This window comes from Parasteatoda tepidariorum, chromosome 11, assembly GCF_982258835.1.
Source record: "Parasteatoda tepidariorum strain Cologne lab strain chromosome 11, Ptep-v5.0, whole genome shotgun sequence".
Taxonomy (NCBI): Eukaryota; Metazoa; Arthropoda; class Arachnida; order Araneae; family Theridiidae; genus Parasteatoda; species Parasteatoda tepidariorum.
In genome coordinates this window covers 101,519,508-101,547,352 of record NC_141765.1, presented here as the reverse complement: position 1 = coordinate 101,547,352, position 27,845 = coordinate 101,519,508, and the positions used below count along the sequence as shown (strand labels likewise).

Genomic DNA, 27,845 nt, shown 5'->3' with positions numbered 1-27,845 from the left:
TTAATATGATGTTACGACATCAGTAGTGATATTTGTTAGCTTAGAGATCTATTTGTAAAAGAAAGAAGCTTACTGGGTCATTCCATGTCAAATCATACAGGATTTTACAAAAACGGCACCCACCATCTCAGATTTTGATGAAAATTTGTACACTTATAGAATTTTTTGTGCTGATTTCAAAAATATCAATTATATTTAAATCAGTTAAGGGGTTTAAAAGTTATAAGCATTTGTATTTTTGCCAAAATGGCACATTTGCCGCCATTTTGATTCATACATCAAAGGCTATTAATGATTGTAACTCACCTTATATTTGTCATAGAGCAATAATTATTTTTTTATTTTGTTCAGAATAAAATAATCTGTCATTTAAACACTTTTTTTTGCAAATAAGTATTTTACTTATTTAGTAAATGGGTCTGTTTTGCAGTTTTTTGATCAAAGGAGTTGAGTAACTTTAGGAGATTGTTTCTGGCAACTCGCCCCCTTCAATTTCAAAAATATTTTATTCAAAGATAGTTGAAAGTGCAAACTAACATCTGTTATAAAAATTTTGATGGGCAATTCACTCACTTTTTAAAAAAAAAAATTTTTTTATGAATCATTATGCGTTAAAAGTACTGGTAGTTTCATGATTTATAGTCCTTAATTATAACTAGAGTATAATAAAATGATATAAAAAAATGTGAATGGTAGAAAAATATGTAAAATAAAGTAATGATTTATTAAATTATTTTTTTTCTTCTTTGAGCCCTCAAAAAGAAAAAATAGGACAAAATTTTAGTATGAACAAAATTTCACCTTTTTTGCAAATAAATTCATCCAGAATCATATAGCTTTGGTAAATGAGAGAGATCAGAATCTAAAAAAATATAAATAAAAGTTTCTCTGAAAGAGTAGAGGGCAGTACCAAATAATAAAAAGCAGCCATTAAATTTTTTTTAAATTGAACTAACTTTGATCTTTATGGAAGGAGAAAATCATTGTACACTTTAATTTAATTCAAACATTTTGTTTGATTCTAAAATGTAGTTGAAGACCAAATTATGAATATTTGAAGTTAATTTTATCCTTTTATTTGTCACAATGATTGTTATGGTAATGAGATACTCCTAAAAAATTTCATTTGAAACACTGATAAAGTTAAACTATTTATTATAATTATATTGAAATGAAATGATTTTATATCACTAACCATAAGATAATTTGCATGCTCTTATTTCATCACTAATACCTACAGGCCCTATTTATTCTCAAAAACTTTTATTATAATTATATACATCCAATTTTTTTTAAAAAAAACTTCTGAATAGAAAAAAAAATACTGAAAACAATTGACACATTCCATCCCTACCTTCCCAAAAAAGAAATTTGACTAATCAGAATGTATCATCTGCCAGAACATTTCTGTTTGTTCCAATCAGAATTGAGTGTCATGTAAAATTTATTTTCTTTCGAATCAGTAAAATTGTATTTCTTCCATTTATTTAGAACAGAACAGAAATAAATAAGTTTTCAATGTATCAATTTGATATTTAAAAAAGAGTTTTATTATGAAAACCCAAGTATTATATAGTATTGGATTAACTTTGAAAGATTTTAAGCGCAGTTTAAACTCATAGAAGATTTTAGAACTTTCTTCAGAGAATATATAACTTAGTTCATTTAGGAGCAATTTAGATTTTAAGGAAAGTTCAACTATATGCCTCATATATAAGGAGTATCTCTTGTATCAATATGAAATTTATAGGGTGACCCATGGAAATTCACGATCACTCTGTTTCTGGGGTAAATAATGATCACCTAAGTTTTATTTAAATTTTTTTTTTTTTTTTAAATTTGAGACATGGTCAAGAATGCTTGTACATTTTACTAAAGTATAACTACATTTGCTTAATTATAGTTTTTTGTTTAATCTAACAAAATAAGTATCTTTTAAACTGCTTTCTGTATTTTCCATTTTAAAGATGGGTTTCAAAATGTGCACATTTCTGCAAAGATCCCCTCCTTCTCTTAATAATAAATATTTTGAGTTACTTTCTTTTTCTTTGATATAAAAATAGTGTAAGCTTTTGTTTAATTGCTTCACATCTACTGTAAACATTATAATTAATTATAGGAAACTATATCAAATGCTGCCCCCCCCAAGGGGTAATTATTGATCACTGGGGTAATTCCTAATCATTGTCATTTCTTTTTATAAATAGTATTACAAATAGCTAATTGTCTTTTCTTAAATGGCAGTTCATATTTATTAAGTGGAACAACCATTCAAATATATTTTAACTGTAATCACAAAATTTGTTTTTAACTGTATACAAGACAAATGTGTTCTGGTTTGCCTTACCTTGCTTCTATCTTAATTTTATGTGTGTGCATTGTTAGAATAATTTTTAAGTTTATAAATTTGCCTAATATGAATATGGTGAGAAATTATAATACTAAAAAAGATAATAAGCTTCTAGAAAGCAAAATTAGTGAATTTCTTTTAATGATTGAAAATGAATTTCAGTGTGAGAGCTGCTGTCAGAGCTATTGGCATACCTTACTTAACTTTACACATTCACTTAATGAAGTTAAAAAATCCAGCAAAAGTAACTTATGTGGGAACTCTTTCTTATATTCCAACAGAACATGAGAATGAGTTGGCTGCTTGCCTAAACTTCTCTTCTAACGGATCAATATTCGAATCCCAGCCCTCCTTCTTCTACTAGTTCTTCTTGTAGGTCAACGTCTTCTTCTGTATCCATAACTCCAGCCAGAGTCAGAAGTAAGTTATTTATTTGTCTATTTTTTTAAATTTAATTCTAAAGACTTTTTATCATTCCAATTTAGAAAAAAATAGTTTTCATAGGATTTTTTTAATTGTAATTTAAATTTTAATTTGGATTTTGTTATTTTATTGTAACGATGCCCGGTGACTGAGTGGTAGCGCTTTGCGCTCCCTCGTCACAGGTCCTGGGCTCGATCCTTCAGTGGGTCGATAAATGAGTACAAAGCATGCTTGGGAACTAAACACTGGGTGTTCCGCGTTCGGCTGACCGCCTGACCGGAACATCTGCTCCTGCACCCCAGAGCCCAAGGTCAAGAAAACTGAGATGGGCACAGTAGGCCTTGGTCCTCTATGGGCTATCGTGTCACTGAGTGAGCTTAAACAATTAATTTCTTGAATTTTTGGTGGTCAGCCAACAATTATCTATTCAGAATTCAACTAAATTATTTACACAAAATTAATTTATACATTTTATAAGATATTAATCATTAACTTTTGTAGAGATAAAAAGCAAACTCTTTCTTTTTGAAGTTGTAGCAAACTTTTTATCTTCTTCCTTATTTTATGACTCATTTTAGTTAATTTTTACATGAAAAATTTTAACTAAATTTCTTTATGTATAGTGTGCAAAATGAAAGGACAACCCTGAATAGCTTTTGATTTAATATGATCGGATCTTCACCTTTTAGGACTCACTCTTAATGGTTCAAGAGGGTGACCTCAAATATGCGGATTAATTAGTGCAGACGATATTTTAAGTCACACACGTAAATGTATTTTCTCTGAATAAAAATTTTTTTTTTTTTTAAGGTTTTGAATTTCAGAACTCTAGAATATAGGATCTAGCGGCATTCTGGAAAATATAGTCCCAATAGTCTGGTCAAGAGACGTCCAAAGTTTGAACTCCTTAATGTTAATTTTACCATTTGTGTATTTCACCTTCAGTCTGAGAACTTTTTAAGCGAATTGAAAAGTTTTTGCTTATAATTATAAATTTTTTTTATTAAGATTCCATGCAAAATATAACTTTGCATAATAAATATAACTCTTTGGATATCACTTGGACAGAACAACTTTTAGTTCACAATTTTAGCAATAGATAAGTCCATTTATATAATAATACTTAGTGAGTATTTATTAGTTTTTATTATTTAATTTAATGATAATCGAAAAAATTTTTTAACAATAAGACATATACAATTTTTTACATCGTTTTTAAGAATGTATTTTTGCATTACAAATTACAATATTTGAGCGAAATTGGTCCAATGGTTCCTGAGAAATCAAATTTTAACTATACAAAGTTTTCAAAAGATGATTTCTCAGAAACCATTGGACCGATATCACTCAATTGTTGTATTTTGTCCTTTAAGATTACATTCTTTAAAATAATGTAAATAACTATATACCTTACACAAGAGTTTTTTTACTATTAAGTAAAACAATAAAAAATAATAAATACTCACTAAAATTTATTTTTTGCATGGAAATATCTGTGTCTAAACCGATTTTATAATTGTGTCCAAGAATTTTTTTAATTTGCACAAAAATTTCTGGTCATATGGAGAAGTATGCAAAAAGTGAAATTAACATTAAGGATCCAAGTTTTTATCATCATATTTCCCAGATAGCTTTTATCATCATATTTCCCCTTCATTTTGGCGGTCAGCAATTCGAATTCATCAGGAAAAGGGTGTGTTTGTTTAGAGAAAGTACGTTTTTGTGTCTGATTTCTTAACTCAAAATATCATTTGTACAAATTAATTACCATATTTGAGGTCACCCACCCAAACCATTAATATTGAGTCCTAGAACGTGAAAATCCCATCATTAGATCAAATATTATTCAGGGTGCTTTGTTGATTGATTTGCGCACTGCAGATTAGGTAATTTTTCTATGGATTTTTAAATCTTGTGGTATTTAAAATTTTAACTTTCATGTTTGAGGCACCCAGGCTATAGCTTTTTTTTCTTCTTTTTCTTTGTAAAAGAGTTTCCAAAAACACTCTTAATCTTGCAGGGCGAGAGTTTTTTATTGGTAGACAAATAATTGTCTGAAAAACTTATTTTTAAAAATTATTTTGGCAATCATTCCATGTTCAGAAAGATCTTTTGCAGTTAAGAAATAAAAAATCAGACCGACATGTATGCAGTATTGAAAAGCAGCAATTATTGAAAAGATCACTAGGGACATGCCAGGAAAATGGTTTTTGAAACTTTGCATACATTTTTAATCACATGTAATTTTTAAAATAATTCATTCTAAGACATTAAAAAATGTGTAAATTTTTATATAAGAGATCTGTGGCAATCACACTAAATTGTCGCATTTGGTTATAATCATCCACAAGGAATGTTTCAAAATTTTGTAGAAAATGTAACCTTTGAAACATGTCAAACAGGGAGGTGAAAAAAATCTTCAATATCTTCATCAATATTTCCCTCCTTTTTATTTTGCTGTCCTCACTCAAAGTTTTTAACGTTATGAAATCGCCCTCCCCTTAGCCCTTGTTTGGATATGACTTTGATTCTGGTATATATTTCTCAGTTATTGTAAGTCCTCGCATAGTCTTTCACTCCCACTCCCTTTTAGCTTGAGATAGTAAACATTTTTGGGGGGGAAAGTATGGAATGTATATAAGCAGTTTATAAATAATAATTTTTTATTATAATGATAAAAGAATTTCTGATAAACAGAAAATTATCAAGATCTGAACTTAGGATGTAAAGAGTTATGATTTTGTTAAATTAAATTTCTTGAATTTTTCTTAGCTTGATTTTGACTCATTTCATGGTTTGATACTAGCATGATTTGTTTCAAATATTTTTTTTGCGATCCAGTGTCATACTTCCTTTAAATGTTCTGAAAAACGACCAAATTATTTCTGTTATTTCTAGAAGTAATTCTCTAATAAAAAATGCTCATGAAAAACAAACCTTAAATGCTCTTAAAATGAAATAAAAAAAATAAATAAATCCTTTGTAATTAAATAAAAATTTTAATCTGAGACATGGTTTTCTTTCCTGAAATTTCATATAACATACAATTGTATTTAAACAATTGAAAAAATTAGATGTAATTTGCATTAAACTTTGAAATTAATATGAAGATCTAAAATAACAAAAGATTAAAGAAAGAAAACTTGTTTTGATACATGTGTACCGTCAAACATAGTTCATAAATCAACTTCCACAAAAGGCTAGATTTAGAGGGTTCAGGTTTTTATTTAAATAGACTGTACTTTTGTATCAGCTGTAAATTAACTTAAGCTCTTTGAAGTTATTTATAACTAGAATAGTCTACTGGAGTTAAATTCTGTGGAAGGTGTAAAAGTGAGAGTAGTACTTTCAAAAATTAAAGGAAAAAAAAAGATCCCTAAAATTAAAGAATATATCTAAATACATTTGCTCTAAAAAGAAAATTGCTTCCCAAAACTAATAATATGCTCCATTAATCAAAAGTCATCCTCTAATATTGCATAAGTATCCAAAAATGCAAATGCCATCAAAATCTTTATTTTAGCTATAATATGTTATGGGCCAAAAATGGACCATATGCCATTGAAATTTATAATGCTTTTACAACTGTGGATAATCTTTTTAAGTTTCATCAAATAAATTTTATGAAGTAGCTGTTGCTGCATTTAATGACTGTGCCTAATATTTGTCATATGGTATATTGAACCATTAAAAAAGCTTCATTAATTATCAATTATAAATTAAAAATATTTAATTTCTGAAAAGTGTTTAGTTAAAATAATATAATTAACTATGTCTTTAAGTATATTTTAGAAATATGAATTCATTTATGATTTGTAAAATTATTTTGTTAAAATTATTTTCTCTAGCAACTGTGCTTAAATTACTGTTTTGTTCATAATCCCTGTGGCAGAATTTTTTCTGACTTTCTGCGACAAACCTAACTAGAACCAATATCTTTCTGCAAGATATTTTTATCGTAATAAATGTATGTGTAATGAATTTATAATAATAGATGAAATTCGTGTTTATAAAATAAGTCTACATGCATAGAATAAAGCTGTGTAGATTTTTTTTTCTTAATTTCATAATATAAGTTTACATTTCTTAATAAGTTTAAATTGTTTAAGTATAAATTTGCATAATCTTCGATAATAACGAAAAGTCATAAATGTATAGATCTGCAGACAAAAATGCTTACTAGAGCATAAATAAAGATTACCCAGAACCTGCAATAAGATAGAACTTATAGAAATAGTTAAGAATGGACAAAAAGATTAAATTTATAAAACAAGATAACTGAATTTGAAGTATCAGTTTAAAACAGTATCAAAATTAAATTATTAAAGCAGTTTAAAACAGTATGATTTAATGTTTCATTATAGTAGTTATATCAGGTACAGAAACAAATCAGGTGAAAAAATTAATATTGAAGTTGAGTAATCAAAATAATAAAATAGAATTGGCTATAACCGAATTCTAAAAGCAAAAAAATTAAAGCGATGTTTGTTTCAATTTTTTCTACATCTCATTAATTTTATCTAATTAATTATAGATTAATTAGATTTGATTAATATTGTACTGACTTATTGAAAGATTTTTTTTTTCAAAAAGGAGGTAAATAAAACTTTTTTCGTGATCAGATTAAGTTCAGAACGAAAAAAATACACAGCGCTTGTGATTTCGCACTGTATTGTGTAAATATATAGCATTGATTCCACACGAAGTATGCAGAAGCTGTTTCCGACTCAATATGCTCAAGTCTACTCAACATCTCGAAACGAAATAGTCTTTATCAGTACTGAAACATCGGTATTAGAGCCATACTCATTGGATGCGATTTTTTTCGCATGCGTATGGAAACCTGTTTGAAAGTGTTTCACCAGTAAATATTTTCCACCAATCTGGTTTTCATTCGCATGCCAAAAAATCGTAGATAGTGAGATATCTTTCAGGCTTTATTTCATTTATTGTTAGATTGCAAGTGTTTTTTTTTTTTTTTAAATCGACGACTTAATTCAAAGGATATAGGCATTTTATCTTTAAATATATATATATATATATAGTTATTTTTTACTTTTTACCTTTGACTGCTTCTAAAATTTCTTGATTTATTGGAAATGTTGTTTCATCCTTACTATCAATATCGCTACTAGTAAGAATATTTAATTCGAATCTAGAACGTTTATTTATTATTTTTTTTCACTATTAGTAGCGTGGGAAGCTTCTTTCAGAAAAAAAATCTCTGACATCGCTAGATGTTGTCGACTTCCATCTTATTTCTTCTTCGGAATGCCGCCTTGAAAAATCAGTTTTCAAATTTGTTTTAATTGTTGTGGCTTCACAATTGCAACAAATAACCTTTTCGCTAGACATGATTTTTTTAAATAAAGAATCTTTTTACGCATGAAATTTTCCACATATGTGCAAAAATATAAAATGCTCTGTTCTCATAAGAAAACACAAAGCAAATTACTGCGCCAGCAATAGAGGCCGAAGTTGGCAAATTTCCAAAAATAGCTTAATAAAGGGGAAAAAAATTCTCCCCTTTTTATCCAGTAACTGTTTGTGTTGGAGATTAACGGAGAATTACGAACGCTTTCTCCTTCAGCGGTACGCTAGAAAAAAATATTTAAAACAATTCTGTGGAAAAAAAATTTTGCAGAACCATTATTGCTTCTGCAGAAATTTTTTGTTTCTGTAGAAATTTTTTTTTTTTTTTTTTTTGTAAAACAGCTTCTGTTTCTGCAGAATCTTTTTTGAGAACTTTAGTTTGTGGCAGACTAAAAATGTTTACTTCCCAAATAAAAAAAATCTCTCTGCAAGAATTCAGTCGCTTTCTGCGACAATGTTGCTGTGTCGCCGTGTTTCTGCCACGGGGTTCATAATATTTTGATAAACTTCAAAGCCTGCTACAATTGTTAAAGAATTGGAAAAAAAAATTCTAAAATTTCCTTTTTATTGTAAAGTTTCTCAAATTTTCTATTAATAGTTCCCTTTTTGTTTTAAAAATTCTTAGTTAAAAAACATACATTTTATTTGCTATTTTTTTGAAATTTTTATTTATTTATTTACTTTCCTACGAACTAACTTTAGATTACTGAAAATTACATTTTATAAATAAATTAGAAGAATATTGAATGCCACAAATATTGACACAGTATTTAAATTATTTTTATTTTAAGTATTTAAGAAATAGCTCATTTCTTGAAGGGAAAAAAAAGGAAAATAAAGGCATTTAACATTTATTTTAAAAAAGTAGAAAAGTTTGGTTTTCTGTAATAACAATAATGCACTATAAAGCTATTAATTTAAATTAAATCTAAAACGAATATTCATAACACATTATGTATGAGAAGAAAGCGCATTGTATAAATTTGATTTCGCATAAGTGCAACAATACATTAATAATTTTTATGCATGAAATTGAATTTTATCTGTTTACATAAATGTGTTACAAATAACTTTTAAACTGATTGTTTTTCAATTGCGTAACAAAGTATTTCTTTTTAATTATCGAACCACCCTGGTGTCATTATTTATATCAAGTTTGGACAGGCTTCCCCCTGCAGGGCCTCTGAATCATGCCTGAAAAAGGTCTGGATGTTTTGCAATGTGAAATATTTTGTTTCTACAAACTGCATGCTGTCAAACCACTCTGTGAAACGATTTATATGATTGTGCCGATAAAAGTAAGTTGTTAATAAGTCATATTAACTAAATTATTTATTTTTATTTATGATACAATATCCTTGTAAAATTCATATAAAAGTATATCAATTTCAAAATTATAAGAAGCTTGAAAATCTAATAACTTTTATGGATAGTCTGCTTTTTAACGATTGAGTTATTATTGAGAACTTAACTATCTGGAAATTAAACTTTCTTGAATATAATGAAAAACTTTCTACCTGAAAAGAATAGTTCTACAGATGTTTATACGAATTTTTGAGTAGCCGGGATGTTAATTGGGAAGGGCTGATATGTTCCTATCTATTACTTTATATTTTATTTTTATCTCTCTAACTAGTACATAATATGATTTGGGCTAAAAATATGTAAATGAAAATAAATAGAAAAATTTATTTACAGATTTTAACGAAAGGGCATTTTATTACACTTTTCGGAAAAGAATATTCATAAATCTAAGAATAGATTTGTACTAAAAAATATGCATATGATGTCTAATTTATTGCATATTATAAAATCAATGAAATTTTGCATGTCTCTCGGCCTTAATTTCACTATGAAATGTTTGGGGGTTACTGAGATGTTACCTTAGGGTAGTTTAGGCAGAGTGACCCAGGTCAGAGGGAAGATACTGTACAAAGTCCTGTTGTACGAGTCCTGTTGAAAAATAGGGGCCAGCTTACTAAGTATAAGATATTGAATACATCTATTACTACTCAAGAATTCACTTCATGGAAAAGATACAACTATATTTATTGAATATAAATCTTTAAATATAAAGTAAGAAACACTACATTCAAACAAACTAAACATAACTCTTTAACATCACATAGCTCTTTCTAAACATAGCATAAGAGAAGAAACATCCTCTAACCAAAGCAAAAATATAACTAACTAAAACCAGAAACACCCACTTCCTTCTAGCTGAGATAACAGGAAGTGACCCAACTTCCCACAGGAAGGGACACAGCCAAGAGGAAAATACTGTTTACATTTCTATTTGTTTACATTTTCCCAACATTCGGCCCCCTTTTCCTTTTGATGTGCTAAAAAGTTAAACACTTATTTGTAACCTTGAGTTAAGTCCTTAAATATGTTTTATTACAGAAGGATCTCATTCGTTCTTTAACCACAGGCTTTGTTAACAAGTCCGCTGTATTGTTCAAAGTTCTAACATATCTTAATTCAAAGAATTTGTCATTCACATATTGTCTCACAAAATGGTAACGAACATCAATGTGTTTGCTGCGAGAGTTCTCAACCTCAGATTTAGAAAAATCAATAGCAGCCCTGTTATCACAAAACAATTCACAGCTTGGTATGTCCAATTTGAGTTTCTTATCTGTTAGCACATTTTTTAACCACACTAACTCTTTGGCTGACTCCGATAAAGAAATATACTCAGCCTCCATGGTAGAAATTGAAACACTTTTCTGTTTAAAGGTTTTCCACAAGATAGGAATATCACCTACATATACAATAGTTCCTCCTATTGACACTCTGTCATCTCTGTTTGATGCATGGTCGGCATCAGTGTAGCACTTTATTGACAAATCTAAGATTTTGGACAAATCAAGCATATTTTCCTTTGTATATTGCAGATACCCTAATAATTTCAGTAGAGCTTGCCAATGTTTGATACCAGGATTTTCTTGATACTGCGATAAAATATTAACAGCATAAGATATTTCAGGTCTTGTCCTACTTGCTATAAAGGACACACATCCAAGAACACTTCGGTATGGAATGTTTTCCATTTCTGCTTTCTCCATTTCTGTTTGTGGGCAATCCTGCATTGACAAATTTAATCCTTTAGCTATTGGCAACGAAACTATGGGTATGTTGTACCACTTGCTAAAATGCTTCACTGTATTCTCTATATATTCTTTCTGGTGGATTACTAAATGACCATTAATTTTCTCAAATTCTATACCTAAAAGTTTCCTTGTTTCTCCCAAAACCTTTAATTCAAAATTTTGATTCAACTCTTTTAAAATTAGATCTATGTGCTTTTGACTTTTTCCCATTATCACAATATCATCTACATATAACAATAGCAACACATTATCTCCTGTGAATATTCCATTACACCAATCTAATTTTTCAAGCTTTAATTCATATAACACACTAGTTACTTCAGTGTACCACTCACGTCCTGATTGATGTAATCCATATATTGCCTTTTTTAATCTACACACTTTTGATGGATCCACTACAAAACCTTCAGGTTGTGCCATATAAATTTCTTCTGTTAAGTCTGCATATAAATATGCACTTTTTACATCGACTTGACAGTGAACCCAGTTCATCAAACCTACAAAAATAGCAAAACATAGTCTTATGAGAGAAAAATTAACCACAGGACTATACACTTCGTAATAGTCAATACCCTGTTGTTGCTTAAATCCTTGTGCAACAAGTCTGGCTTTATGTCTCACAATTTTATTCCATTCATCGGTTTTTAGGTTGTACACCCATCTACTACCTATCACTTTAGTATCTTTCGGTTTTTCTACCAATGACCACACTTCTCTTTTCTTCATCATTTCAATTTCCTCTTCCATTGCATTCCTCCATTTTTCACAATTTCTTGACTCAACTGCTTCTTTGTAGCTTTTTGGAATATTATACTCAATTAAATTTGCTTCATCTTCTTGTACTATGCTGACTTCATTTCTGGTTACTTTACCAGAATATTCATTCCTACCACTAAAATCAAATATATCTTTTTCAAATTTAATTCCATGACTATCGCAATATTTCTCAATGTCATTTGATGACCTAAATCGGTTTTCAGACCCTTCTATGAAATAATAAATATTTCTAGATCCATCTGATCGTTTAGTTGCTTTTCTTAACCAGTTTAAATTTGATACCTTCTTGATGCTTTCATGACTACAACTTGAGTCAAATTCTGGCCTATGAATAATATCTTCATCACTTGATTCTTCTTTTTCATTCCATTTTGTTCTTCTTGGTGGTTTTCTACTTGGGTCCAGCATGACTTCCACTGAAAGTTCATTTTCATTGAATTTAAAATTTTTTGTTTCTATAACTTTACGATCTTCAGGTAAGTAGATACGGTAGCCCTTGGTTGAAAAAACATAACCTAACATTATACCTTCTTTGGCACTCATTTGGAATTTATTTCTCTTTTGTTTAGGTACACCAACATAAGCCTTACATCCAAACACTTTAAAATACATTACTGGTGGTTTCTTTCCATACAACATCTCATACGGTGTTTTCTTTCCTTTTCTTGAAATTCTGTTCCACGTATGAACAAAACAACATACTGCTTCATCCCACCATTCTTCATTCATGTTACTATCCCTCAACATAGATTTAATGGCATCCAGAGCAGTTCTATTAAATCTTTCACATACACCATTTTCTTCTGGCGTATAGTAATTAGTTCGCTCAGCACAAATTCCATGCTCTTCTAAGTATTGTTCAAATTGGTTATTGCAGAACTCACCGCCATTGTCACTCCTGATACACTTTAATTTTCTTTCAGTCAAGCGTTCCATCTTTGCATGATAATTCTTAAATTTCCTAAATGCTTCACTTTTATTCCTCATAAGGTATAAAACTACTGCACGACTGTAATCATCTATAATTGCTAAAAAGTACCTATTTCCTTCTTTTGAAGTTTTCGGCATAGGACCACAGATATCCATATATACTACAGTAGAGAACCAATTATCCGGGATGCTCGGGACCATCGCTATCCCGGATATCTGAATTTCCCGGTTTTCTGGATCGACCAAAAAGTGTCGATAATCGATGTTTTATCGCACCCGAAGTACAAGGAAAAAGTGTAATGCATAAAGTAAGAGAAAAAAGAAAGGTACTCCTAACTTTAAAAAGAAAAATGGTAGAAATATAACATTTAAAAGAATAAAAAAATTTGCAAGTTTAGACAAGAAATAAAGTTTAAAAAATACAAAATTCTCATATTTATTTTTTAAAAATAATTACAATTCCTAAATTAAATAATATAAACAAAACCAATGATTAAATAACGCAATATATTTCATACCTAATTATACGGGGGGAAACGATAAAATAAAAGGAAAACTTATTAATCTAAATAAAAACACTTGAAAATTATCGAACCGAAACGATAGTTAAAAAAAGCACTAGCATAAATATTAAAACCCGGAACAAAGCAAGATCAACGGAATTCAAAAAAAAAAAAAAAAAAAAAAAACCCTAATGGTAAAATTTATGAATAAAAACTAATTTATTGAGTGCGAAATTTATCGCGAAAAGAAAAAAAATCAAACGTAGTGGAATCAGAAAAACAAAACTGCAATCTGCTTCATAAAATAATCCTAAACTGCTGTTTGTAGAAAATGCAACACCATGAAAGAATCATCAGAATCAAATGAAATTTAATGCAGAAACGACTTGTACTGATACAAATAAATGATGAAATTTTCAAAACAAAAGAAACAAATTAAGCGTCCGAAATCAGTATTTGGTGCAGCCACCACGCGCTGCAATAAGTGCTGCTATACGACGTGGCATGGAGTCAAACAGATGTTGAATATCTGCTTGAGGAAGAGAATTCCATATCGCTTGTATGCGCAACCAAAGTTCGTCTTTGGAAACTGCAGGACGCGGATCACGAGTGAGACGCCGACCAACCATATCCCACACGTGCTCAATAGGCGACATATCCGGCGAATAAGCAGGCCAAGGAAGAAGTTGCATGCGTTGTGCTGAACAGAAGTCTCTAACAGTCCGCGCAACATGTGGGCGTGCATTATCCTGCTGAAAGATAGCTCCAGGGATGCCTTGAAGGAAAGGAACGACTTCGGGCTGTAGCACTTCACGGACGTATCTGTTGCTATTGAGATTACCCTCAATTCGTATCAAATTGGATCGTCCATGATACGAAATCGCACCCCAGACCATAACTCCGGGTGTTCGACCACTATGTCGTTCAATAATACACTCAGGAAGGCAGCGTTGACCGGCATAACGTCTAACACGAACACGGCCATCATGGGTCCACAAATTGAAGCGTGATTCATCTGAAAAGACAACTTGGTGCCAATCAGCTCGCCAGTCTCTGTGCTCCAGAGCCCACTGCCGACGCAGCCGTCGATGATCCGCCGTGAGGGGAATCCTGTATAATGGCACCCTTGCACGCAATCCACGGCGCAGCAGACGACGACGAATTGACGAAGCCGACAATTGCACACCTGTAGCAGTAGACCAATGTGCTGCCAGCTGCCTGGAGGAAGCTGTGCGATCATTCACCGCCATGCGGAGCAGGTGTCGATCATCGCGCTCTGACGTCACTTTCTGTCGTGTAGTGCCTGTTTTTCGAGTTGTTCGGTGCTCGTCGGTCCACTGCTTCCAAACTCGCATCACTGTGGAACTGTTCCGCTGCATACGAGCTGCTATTGCGCGATAGGAAAATCCTCCTTCTCGAAGGCCGATTATCCTCCCTCGTTCAAACTCCGTAAGTTGCTTGAATTTCTTATTCTTCCGTCGTGGAGGCATACTCAGGTCTCACTAAACGTTTGCCACTAACAAATAATCATAGACTATTTTCAACGTCCCGCTACAGCACTTTATTTATACGCTTTCAGCATCTATTGATGCGTTAGCGGAGTAGCACAGTATTGAGTGAAAGTGTTAACTCACATAAAGAAACTTGAAGATTTAAACATTTCTTTATTTCATACAGTACCATCTCGATACAGCGTACAACTGAAGATATTTAAACATAAATATATCTTAACAAAAATGTTGGTACGTCACCGGAAACAACAACACAGTGACGTGACATAGTGAAGAGACAAGACAGGAAGTCGACAAGAACACATGCTTACAACAATGCATGCTTTATATACAGATTCCATAATCATATGCACGGATGACGTCACTTACGTTATCTGAAAAGAAAATGTCTGTTGCCACCACACGACCGAAACTTAATTCTGTTAACTTAATGTATTCAGAGGAGTAACAAACCACTCCAACATACGGCCCCACGGTCGTGTGATCTATATCAGAGAAAAATATTCACAACTTCTTTAAATTTATTACCCATTAATGGTTTTGTTAGGAAATCTGCTAAGTTATTCTTAGAATGAATAAAAGCTAATTCTACTAGATTTTCTTCAATAAGTTGTCGAATAAATTTATATCGAATATCTATATGTTTTGTCTTAAAGTTTTCACAATTATTTCTAGAGAAATGTATAGCAGCCTGATTATCACAAAAAACTTTTGGTACAATTTTGTCAGGCAGAATACTAAGTTCATTAATTACTCTAGAAAACCAAACTGTTTCTTTCATACTTTCACATAAGGCAACAAATTCAGATTCCATTGAGCTAAGGGCAATACATTTTTGTTTACTTGAACGCCAACTAAAAACTACTTCTCCAAATTTTATTAAATATCCACTAGTTGAATGGCGATTACTTAAACTACAGCCCCAATTAGCATCAGAAAAACAAATTAAATTTAAATTATTAGCTTTACTTAAATTAATTTTGTAATCCTTAGTGTTAAATACATAATTCATTATATCAACCACGATTTTCCAATGTTCGAACGTATAACCATTTGAAAATTGAGACATCAAATTTACTGAAAAACTAATATCAGGTCTCGTACGATCAGCTAAAAAGGTTAAACAGCCGATTAATGTTCGATATGGAAATCGTTTCATTAAGTCGTTTTCAACAATATCACTTTCATTTATTTTTTCAGGAAGTTTACATCCGAGTTTTATCGGAAGACTAACATTAGACTTTGGAAGTTCTTTAAATTTTATCCTTAATTTCTCAATATACGTATTTTGATGCATTAATAAAGCACCATTGTTCATATCAAAATTTACACCTAACAAATATTTTACCTGACCTAATTCAGTTAATTCCAATTTACTTTTAATTAGTGAAATAGCATTATGAACATCAATTTGTGTTTTACCAAAAATTACAATATCATCAACATACACAATTAAAATAGTATTCTTACGTTTATAAACACAATTTAACCATTTTAATTTCTCAAATTTTAAATCCTTAAATATACTATCAAGTTCAAAGTTCCAATATCGACTACTTTGATGCAGCCCGTATAAGGATTTATGCAATAAATAAACTTTACCTTCATGACCTTTAACAATATATCCTGGAGGTTGTTTAACATATACAGGTTCCGATAAGTTACCATACAAGTATGCAGACTTTACATCGACTTGATAATGACACCAGTTTAACATTGATACTAATAAAATAAATAACAATTTAATAATTGAAAAGTTAACAACAGGAGAAAATGTTTCTCCATAATCAATACCTGCTCTTTGTTTAAATCCCAAAGCAACAAGTCTAGCTTTATATTTCTTAGGTTTATTATTTTCATCACGTTTAACAGTGTAAACCCATTTAGTGCCTATCACTTTAGTGTTTTTAGGAAGATCTACTAACTCCCACACTTTGCGTTTTTCAATCATTTTGAGTTCTTCACTCATAGCAAAATCCCATTTTTCTTTATCTTTGCAAATTTGTGTATCCTCAAAAGTTTTGGGAAATTCAGAAAAATGACACTCGTATTCGAAATCTTCATTTGAATTTAAATCTTCCTCACTACTTGAACTTTTAGTTACGTTATTAGGATGTTTACTTTTTGCTTTAAATGAAAATTTCTCAGGTTCAAAAGAGAGTTTGTTTTTCTCACAATACTTTTTAACATCATTTAAAGATCTAAGTCTTAGTTTACTTGAAGGAGGATAATAAAATACATCTATTCTTTTACTTTTAGTTCGTGGACATTCTTTCCTTTCCCACTTTTCGATATCAATAGGACTTAATTTATCTAACGCTGTTTTATCATTACTAGATTCATTATCAAAGTTATCTAGCTCGTTTCTCAAATTTAGGTTGAATTTAACATATTCAAACGATTTATTTTTTCCAAATAAAGTTTCTACACCCTTTTTGGTTTCATCAATACTAACATGAATTGTTTCAATTACTTTCCTATCGTTCGGAATAAAAATTCTGTACCCTTTGGTTCGTACAGCATATCCTACAACAATTCCAAGTTTAGCTCTAGGTTGAAGTTTATTTCGATTAATTTTGGGAATATGTACATAAGCTAGTGATCCAAAAATTTTAAAGTGTCTTACTGAAGGTTTAAAACCTGACCATATTTCAATTGGACTTAAATGATTAGTTAGTTTATGCTCGCATCTGTTTTTGGTATGCACGAAAGCTAACAAAGCTTCCCCCCAAAATTTGGGTTGTAACCCACCATCATGTAACATTGCTCTTACCGCGTCCATTGCACTTCTATTAAATTTTTCTGCTATCCCGTTCATTTCTGGAGTATATACATTAGTCCTTTCTATTCTAATTCCGAGATTGCTTAAGAACTTTTCAAATTCTTTATGGCAAAACTCTAGCCCGTTATCAGTTCTGACACATTTTAACTTAAGATTAGTTTCCCTTTCACACTTAGCTAAATATTTCTTAAAACATTCGAAAACTTCGGTTTTACTGTTTATAACATATACATCAACTTTACGAGAAAAATCATCAATACAAGATAAGAAATATTTGTTACCACCTAAAGAGTTTACGGGAGAAGGTCCCCATAAATCACAATGCACTCTTTCTAAACAAGTTTTAGTAGTTCTATGATAAATACGATTTCGTTTTAAAGATACCATAGTAGATTTGGCAATTTTACAACTAGTACAATTTTCGTTTTTACTTTTACTTAAGTTTTCAATGCCTTTTACTACATTATTTTTACTCATACTTTGAATTAATGGCATATTCACATGACAGAATCGTCTGTGTACAATATCTAAATTTAAAGTTGAAATTAAAGCTATATTCTTACTATCAAGACTTTCGTTAAGTTTATCTTTAAATTTTGTTGGATATCCATTCAAAATATACAATTTATCTTTTCTGTTTACAGTAAACATATAATTATCAAATTTATCAAAAATTACCATTTTATTGCGGCCCCATTCAACATAGTTACCAGCAATATCAATTTTCGCTCCACTAATCAAATTACGCCTCATGTTGGGCACATATAGAACATTTTTTAAAGTAATTTCCACCTTACCTTTAATGTCCAATATAGTAAAGTCAATGTCTCCAACACCAGTGGCAATTGTTGAGCTATTTGTGTCACCAACTAGAACTTCTGTCGGTGTAATCTCTTTATACCAGGAGAACCATTCTCTTTCTTTACAGATGTGAGATGTGGCTGCAGTATCTACTAGAAATTCTCCTATGAATTGATTAGTATTAGACGATTCCACACACATAGATTCAAAATTTTCATTCAGGCTTGAATAGTCTTTTTCACATAAAAAAGCTTTCTTTCGACGTTGCATATTCACTTTCTTGTAGCATTTATCCTCAGTGTGACCCAATTTTTTACAGAACTTGCATACTACAGAACGACGAGGATTTGTTACTTCGGTTTTCTTGTTAGGGTCCAGACTGCTTCCACTGAAGTTTTTCTTATTCTCTGCTTGTCTTTTATAATCACCCTTTTGAACTTTAGTTGAATAAGCATGATTCACAAACGTAATTTTATTTTCGTCTTTTTGTTTCAGTTCAATCCTTCCAGATTCCGTAATTAGTTGCTTAGTAATTGAATCGATCGTAAATTCTTCATCTTTTACTCTGTAAAGAATCTGTACCAAATTATCATATTCAGAAGGCAGATATCTTATCAGCTGAAAACACACTAATATTGAAGGCAATTTAAATCCAGCATCCTCAATTTGTTTATTCTTCTCCAACATTCTTTTGCTATATATTCCGATCGTTTCTTCGTCGGGTGAAAATCTTGTGCTAAAGAAATCATCGACTAAACCAGCCAGACGAGCTCTCGACGTAGGTTCAAAGTTTACTTTCAGCGTTTCCCAAGCTGTCTTCCCGTCTTCGGTATCAGCAATCAGGGATTGGTATTTTCGCTCGATTCCCATGTAAATTGTCGTATAGGCTCGTTGTTTTCGTAGAAGATAGGCCAATTTGTCTCTTTCAGCTGCTGTATCATCAAGTGGTATTTCTTTTCCAGTTATAAAGTCCCAGCATCCTTTTTCCATCAACAAAACTTTCATGTCAATTTTCCAGCTTCCATAATTAAAATCTCCGAGCTTTGGAAAGGCAAAAACTGTTCCATCAGTAGACTCAGCCATATTGAAAATTGAAGACTTATTTCCACTTTTCACTCCTTATTAGTCTATTTATTCCATGTTCCAGACTAAAGGTTTGCGGGTTCGAAGGCCCATAACCAACTATTGATGCGTTAGCGGAGTAGCACAGTATTGAGTGAAAGTGTTAACTCACATAAAGAAACTTGAAGATTTAAACATTTCTTTATTTCATACAGTACCATCTCGATACAGCGTACAACTGAAGATATTTAAACATAAATATATCTTAACAAAAATGTTGGTACGTCACCGGAAACAACAACACAGTGACGTGACATAGTGAAGAGACAAGACAGGAAGTCGACAAGAACACATGCTTACAACAATGCATGCTTTATATACAGATTCCATAATCATATGCACGGATGACGTCACTTACGTTATCTGAAAAGAAAATGTCTGTTGCCACCACACGACCGAAACTTAATTCTGTTAACTTAATGTATTCAGAGGAGTAACAAACCACTCCAACAGCATCAATTCAGAGGGCGCTGCGCGCGCCACGCACGCGCGATGGCTCTGAAACTTTATTAATTTGCATAATATCCTATAATTGACATTTGCTGCGAATTTCATTTGATTCTGATGATTCCTTCATGGTGTTGCATTTTCTACAAACAGCAGTTTATGTTTAAATTAATAAACAATTCTCCTTTTATTTTATTTTTTTTGTTGATAAAAACAAGATTTTTAATTACAGCAGATGTGATTCCACACCAAGAAAAACTTGCAATTGATACCGCTCTTCCAAAGAATGAGAATTTATTCAAAAGAAAAAGATTTTATTTTTATTAGTCGATGTCAAATAAATATATTTTTCTCTTTTCTTTTTCTGTTCACTGATATGCATGCAATGCATTTTCCCCACCCCCCCTCGTAAATCAAGCAGAAAACGAAATCAGTTTGCCACACCCTTGAGTTTGATTGACGGCCTAAAGGAAAAAATAAAACATTCCTCCCTTCCCTGCCTTCAAGGTCACGGAGGAAATGACGTTTCTCTGGGTAAACGGGGAAAAAAATTTTCCCCTTCCTTACATTTTCCTCTACTTAACTTCAAGGATGAGTCCAATTTGCGCTTTTTTCGTTCTTGTTTAAAATGGCGGGAAAATTGAGCAAAATTTTTCCCGGTTTTCTGGTTTCCCGGTTATCTGGATACCGGATAGATGGTTCTCTACTGTACTTCAAGTGGTTGAGAAGTACGACTTGGAATTGATTTAAATGAGATTCTATTGGACTTGGCAAGGAGGCAAGTGTCACAATTTTCATCTGGTTTTTCTATATTAGGTAATCCCCTTACACTCTGGTTCTTGCTAGTTTCCTTAAGGTAGTCAAAATTAATATGACAATATCTCCTATGCCACAATGTAGCTATATCTGTTCCTGATTTACAAGTGCCAACATTAAATCCACTATTTTCAGCTTTTGGAGTTCCAGTTTTATATTTGTATGGCTTCAGGTAGTACAATCCGTCTTTTCTAGTGGCATAAAATAACTTCAATCATTTGAATAAATCCATAATTTTTCCTTCGTTCCAACAAAATTAGCTCCTGCAGCTTCTAATCGGGAAATAGATATTAGGTTTCTTCGAATACTTGGGTTGTATAAAACATTCGTTAAAGTTATATTACTCATGTCTCCTCCTACTTTAACTGAAAATTCAACAGTTCCCTTTCCTAGTACCTTACTAGAAGTATCCCCAACAGCCAAAGCCATACTTACATTATTTGTTTCTTCATAACTTGACATTAACATTTTGTTTTTACAAAAATGTGTAGTTGCAGCGGAATCCAAAACCCATATTTTATCATCATTTTTAATCATGGTTTCACCAACTTCCATAGAGTGTGTTGAATAAGTCTCAACTAAAGCAGCTGTCTGATCGTTGAAATTCCTTTTCTGTTTACCCCACTTTGACTTTACATTTCTGGCATATCTATCTCTACAATTTGCAACTAAATGTCCATACTTGTGGCAGTGATGACATGGACCAATGACTTTTCTATTACTTTCTACAAATTTACTTTGAGATTTTTTTCTGTCTCCATATCTTTCTTCATCTTTACTTATAGAAGAAATGTTAAACGCACTAACCTCTGGACGAATATCAGCTTTCACTTGTGTGAGTCTGCTTTCTTCTCTTATCAGTTCTTCGACAATTTTATCAATCGTAAAATCTTCATCCTTCCAACGATAAATTAACTGAACTATACCGGAGAACTCAGGTGGTAGATGCCTTATTGCTTGGAAGCCTTGAAATAACTGACTTAATTCATGACCTGCTTCACTAAGCTTCTTCACTGCTGTTTTAAGTCTAGCAATAAAAAGGCCTATACTTTCATTAGCTTGATACTTTATGCTAAAAAACTCATCGAGTATCTGAATGAGTCTAGCTCTTGTTTTTGGCTCAAAATGCTGAACCAATTTCTCCCAAGCCTTTTTACCATCTAAACAATCTTGAATAAGCGGTCTGAATTCTGGCTGAATTGCATAATACAATGTAGAAAATGATCTATCTCTTCTTAATTCAAATTCCTTTTTTTCTCTTCTTGTAGCTGAAACTTCCAACTCTTCTTCTTTTCCATCAATAAATTTCCAACAGCCTTTATCTAATAACAAAATTTTAATGTCTGTTTTCCACCTGTCCCAATTATCATAACTTAATAAGTTAAAGCCTTCTGGTAGCAAAGCCATTCTCTATAAAAGTTCTTCAAAATATATTTCTAAATATCAATACAAATTGTTCACGGCCCCCTTCTAAAATGTCCTGGCCCATAACCAATATTGAAAAATAGGGGCCAGCTTACTAAGTATAAGATATTGAAGACATCTATTACTACTCAAGAATTCACTTCATGGAAAAGATACAACTATATTTATTGAATATAAATCTTTAAATATAAAGTAAGAAACACTACATTCAAACAAACTAAACATAACTCTTTAACATCACATAGCTCTTTCTAAACATAGCATAAGAGAAGAAACATCCTCTAACCAAAGCAAGGATATAACTAACTAAAACCAGAAACTCCCACTTCCTTCTAGCTGAGATAACAGGAAGTGACCCAACTTCCCACAGGAAGTGACACAGCCAAGAGGAAAATACTGTTTACATTTCTATTTGTTTACATTTTCCCAACAACTTTGGGGGTTTAGCACAAGGTCGATCACTTTACTAAAACAAATTTCCCCAACTACTTAGCAAGGAAAACAGTGAAAAGAAACAAAAGTTACCCACAGGATAGCCAGATCTAAAACAGATGGAGATTCTTAGTGTTTGATTAATGTCAGGTGAAGAAAATGAAGGATTGATGTACAACAGGCTGTAGTGCTTAGACGTTAGAAGTGCTGAAATACCTTTAGTAAAATATCACATTAATTACTAAGGATGCTTTTGTTTCTTAAAAGAAAATATTTAATAATTTTAAAAACTGGTATCGAAAAAATTTTCCTCTTCTGAATTTGAATTTCCTTCCTCGAAATTTTTTTTCGAACCTCGTTAACACGACATTTGCGGGACTATCATAATTATTTATGTTAACCAGATTTCATCTTATTGGATATATTATGAACACAATTTATTACGTACTGTTAATACATATCATATACTACGCTTGTGTACCAAGCAAATTAAAATAAGCTTAAAAATTTTAATAACATTATTTAACTATTTTATTTATTTACCCATCTGCTACTCCTAACAAACGTGGATAATAGAAATAGCATTCCTCAAAATGAATAATTGGCACATTATGCACATGCTTCTTATCTGTGTTGTGACCTTTTATGTAAAGCGATAATCAGCAAGATATTTTCATGTTAAATATTATGTAAAACACAATAATAATTTATTGCTGACTCCCGGGACCAAACATATATTTCATGCAAAGCGATATTTCACCCTAAGTGATTTGCATTAATGAGGTTTGACAGTATTTCCTTTTTTTTTCATATGAAAAAAAATATTTTTACCTTTTTCGTTCATGTGGGAAATGATAAACACAAAAGAATAAAAGATATTGTAATCAACATATTTACAACTAACTTTTTAACTACCCTTGGAAATTCTCTTAAGTTCTACTTTAGAACAGAGAATTCCTTTTTTGATTCTAGTTACTGTTTTACCTTTTGACTGGCTATGTATTCATGTCATGATGTCTTGATGGTATTTCTTGATTTTATTCATTAAGTATCAAAACTGGTTTTATATATTTACTTATAAATTATATTCAAAACTTATTTTTAATTAGTCTGAGCAATTTCAAGAAGATTTGTTCCTGACACTGCTGCACCTACTCCATCACTTACAGCTAAAGAATGGCTGAATGGAAAAAAAACAGAAATCCTATTCTGATATCCATGTTTGTAGGTATGGTAATAGTCATTGTATGTTTCGTAATAACTCTAAGTTAAAAAAATTAAACTGCATAGCTGACAGCTTTTATGAAAACATTGGAAGATTAACTTTTGGGGAAATCTCTTATGCTCATAGAAAATGTTCAAGTCTTTCAAACTTTTGAATTATTTTTTTTAACAATATCAAAAAGTGTTTGAATTTTTTTTAATTTTAAATATTACTACAAATTCTACATAACATTTTCATTCAGTTGAGTTTCAGTAAATGTTTTAAATATGATTTTTATTTAATCAAGCATTTAGATACATTTTTGAAGCAACATATTTAAAATACCTCTTTATTAGACAGAGCAAATTTTTTGTTTCTTCTATCAAAGAGAAAATTGTCTGCATGTATGTAGTGTATATAAAATCTTAGTGCTGTTATTTTAATGTTGTTATTTTAACGTTGTCTGAATTTTAAACTCATTTTTGGTTTACTTTGAAATAACAAGGAAAAGCTCCTAGTTACTCCAAAATGTTTCCTTTTATTTCATATATTATGCCTTATGAAAAATATTTTTTTTCTTTCAATTTTGTAAAAAAAGTGATAAAACCTGCAGAAGTAAACTCCTTAAATTATACTTATATATAGGTATTTTGTGTGAAAAAGTATAAATTGACTTTTCAAAACACAAGAAACATTTTTAAACAGATCTATATATCATAATCTCTATATATCTTCAATTTCATTGAAGATATTTAGAGATATCACTATTGGCAAAAAAATATCTAAATTCATAATTGTAAATATTTTGTAATTTCAAAAATGCATTTTTGAAATGTTTCAAAGTACTCAGTCACTTTTTCAATGATAATATAATTAAAAAAAAGAAAACTAATGAACTTTTCTGGAATGCAATTAATTAACTTTAAAAAAACACATCCATGTAAATAGCATATTGATTTCTCTCTGTTTACTAGTTATGGATTAAAAGCATGTGTAATAAAATATTCTTGCTGCATTTTGTATTATTTTAAGTGTGAAAATTTATGCATTATTTAAAAAGTTACTATTTTTTACTATTTTTTTAAAAAAAATATTTTTATCAAAAATATTTATTAATGAAAAAATGGATTAAACATAATGAAATATGTACTAAAAAAGAAATAAATTTTTAAATTAATGAAAGTTATAAAAAAAAGTTATGTATATAAGAAACCATTCAGTTTTGTTTTATTCATTGTTGACACAGTTAAAATAATAAGCTAATTGTGTGATTGTTTGAATTGCCTTGGAACCAGTTGTCCTAGAGTTTCTGATATTAAGTGAGCTTTAATGGTACCAAACCTTCCAATTTTACTTTCTAGCCGATAATCTCCATTTCATTCCTGATAGCAAATTATGTGTGTTGTATATAATATGAATCAGACTGTTTCGTTTTTATTATACTTTTATTAAATAAAAATTAATAAAATAAATAAACTATGTACATGAAGAAAATTATTGGCGCTGTTGCAATCACAGTAAACAATGAAAAGTAGTTCATGAGAGAACTTCCAAAGTTGAACTTGAAATACGTTTGATTCTCTGACAGCGATGCAAAGTGGGGTGGGGGCTGTGATAAGGGTAACACACGTAAGCGTACATTTTTGATATCTAACATATTAAGGGAAAAGTCCCAAAATTCTTTATTAACTGTCTATTTTTTCTGTAGAACTATCTATTTCAGTCAGTCTTTGATCTGCAATGCTGCATATAGACAACTCTGTGCTATTGATGTCGCCGTTATGCTTATTTTCTTTCTTCAATAAATTTGTTAAGTTTAATTTTTAAGTTAATCATTGTCTCTTTTTTCATTCTTAGTTTTCATTTCAATAATTCTAACCGTAGCATGTAAATGAAGAACTTAGAAAAAATTTTGTTTTGTTTTTAAATTGAATTGTGTTTTATGTTTTGAAATATTGTTTTGTTTTTAAATTGAATTGTGTTTTATGTTTTGAAATATTATAGACTGGGGCTGGAGCCAGAACCAATTAACCAGTAGTTTATAACCTGGATTGTCAGTACTGAATAATTGCTGACAGAAACAATGAGAGGAAGTGTATAATCATTTCAGAAGATAACAGAGTTGATTGCCGAGATCTGAGGAAAAAGGACAATGAAGATACTCATCATAACAAGTAAAAAAAAAAAAAAGGAAACTAAAGCTAATCTGTTCTAATTTACTTCCCACTATTCGTAAACAGTTTCTAATGATATGTGGGCTTATTTCATGAATTTTTCATTTTGCTCTTACTAACATATTTAATCCATTATTTTACCCATTAGTATCATTAAGTACAACTCCTTCTACTAGAAATTTTTTTACAGCTGTTACTGTCGGATACCTTGAATTTTCATTGATTACAAAATAATATAAATAAAATGAATTTTTATAATCAGAGTTTATTAAAGTTAGATAAACAAATTTCTTTTTAAATATTGAAGAAAGTACTATTATTTTGAGGAAAATTATATAGGGCTAAGTATATAATGTTATGCTAAAATATTTTTGGAATTGATACTGATTTATTCAAGAAAATTCAATAAACTTATTACCTAAAATTAATTTCATTACATTGTTTAAATTTTATGATTTTTGGAGTTTTATTTAATGAAAAGAATTGGTCATAAACTTGAACTTCTGTGATAAATAACTAAATTCATAAATTCAGTGTTTATCTCTACAAATAAATTTGATGAGAAATGATCAAATGAATGAACACATTACACACAAGAGAATATAGCTCCCCAGTGTTAGGCTATTTTTTTTCCTCCTTCTTATGCTAACCTTAACTGTTACGCACATTTATGTAAATAAAGCTTGTCATTGTTATTTTTTATACATCATTATTATTTTTTGTATTTTTTGTAGCTCTTAGTAGATGGTTGCATAAATATTAGACAATTAGCGAAAATAGCTTCTGAATGGCATTTAAAAATAAATGATTTCTTTTAAGTATATATATATATATATATATATATATATAACGTCGTTGCCGAGTGGAAGGATTAAAACAGGTCATAGGTCGGGAAGGAGGGTACAAAATTTATTTATTAATTATTAGACAAGAGCAGTCATGAGAATGAGTAAAAGTGCACATGAAAAGTTGCGCTCCTTGGTTATATGTTAGGGAAAATCTTGCAAAGTAAAATCCGTAATATGTCTTGATTTAGGGACAGAGGGAACTCTTAGTAGTTGCTATTGGTTTATGAAATAGATCGAACGTTTCCCACACAAGAGCAAAGGGAAAAATGTCCTGCTCTTAATTAAATGCATACTTGAGCCAAAAATAGATTTAAGAACAGGATGTGGCTTTTAAAAGTGTGAGAAAGTATTTCGTTTAGAATAATTAATTAGGATGAAGTTTTATAGCAGAGAAACTAACATAAAAAGATTAATTGAAGCTTTTTATGTTACATCCCCCCTCGCCAAAAATGCTTAGTTACAAACCAAAAATTTTGAAATTATCTATTTGCAAAATCTTCCCTATGGTAGAAGTACAAATAATATAACCAAATTTGTAATGGTAACAATATATAAAAGTAATTGTAAAACATTTACATATGTTCTCATTGTAAAAAATTTAACACAATCAAAAATCTGTAGTAGCATCATCAGCAAATTTAAAATTTTCATTTTCAACAGTTTTTTTGACTTAACAGTTTTTTCTATTTCAAAAGTATTTTGTTTAAAGATCACAACACAGCTTTTTCACTATAAGAATTCTTCATAATAATACAATTTAAGTTAACTCTTCAGTCATGATAAAAATAATAAACATTTGTTAGAAATGTGTAAT

The 27,845-nt window shown here is 30.5% G+C and overlaps 1 protein-coding gene across 12 annotated transcripts in view; it reads left to right on the top strand.

The window, feature by feature from the left end:
• The window catches only part of LOC147802054 (uncharacterized), a 70,897-nt gene that overhangs the window by 23,570 nt on the left and 19,482 nt on the right, over nucleotides 1-27,845 (top strand). For 4 of the 12 annotated variants that reach the window (XM_087155257.1, XM_087155258.1, XM_087155253.1 and 1 more), the window contains 3 exons: nucleotides 9,311-9,444; nucleotides 23,915-24,033; nucleotides 26,014-26,183. In XM_087155257.1, the coding sequence (XP_087011383.1) occupies nucleotides 9,311-9,430 (120 nt within the window). In that variant the 3' untranslated portion in view covers nucleotides 9,431-9,444; nucleotides 23,915-24,033; nucleotides 26,014-26,183. Of the gene's footprint in view, nucleotides 1-2,631; nucleotides 2,771-9,301; nucleotides 9,445-23,914; nucleotides 24,034-26,013; nucleotides 26,184-27,845 lie in introns of all 12 variants that reach the window. The other 8 variants (XM_087155263.1, XM_087155262.1, XM_087155254.1 and 5 more) reach the window with 8 other exon arrangements.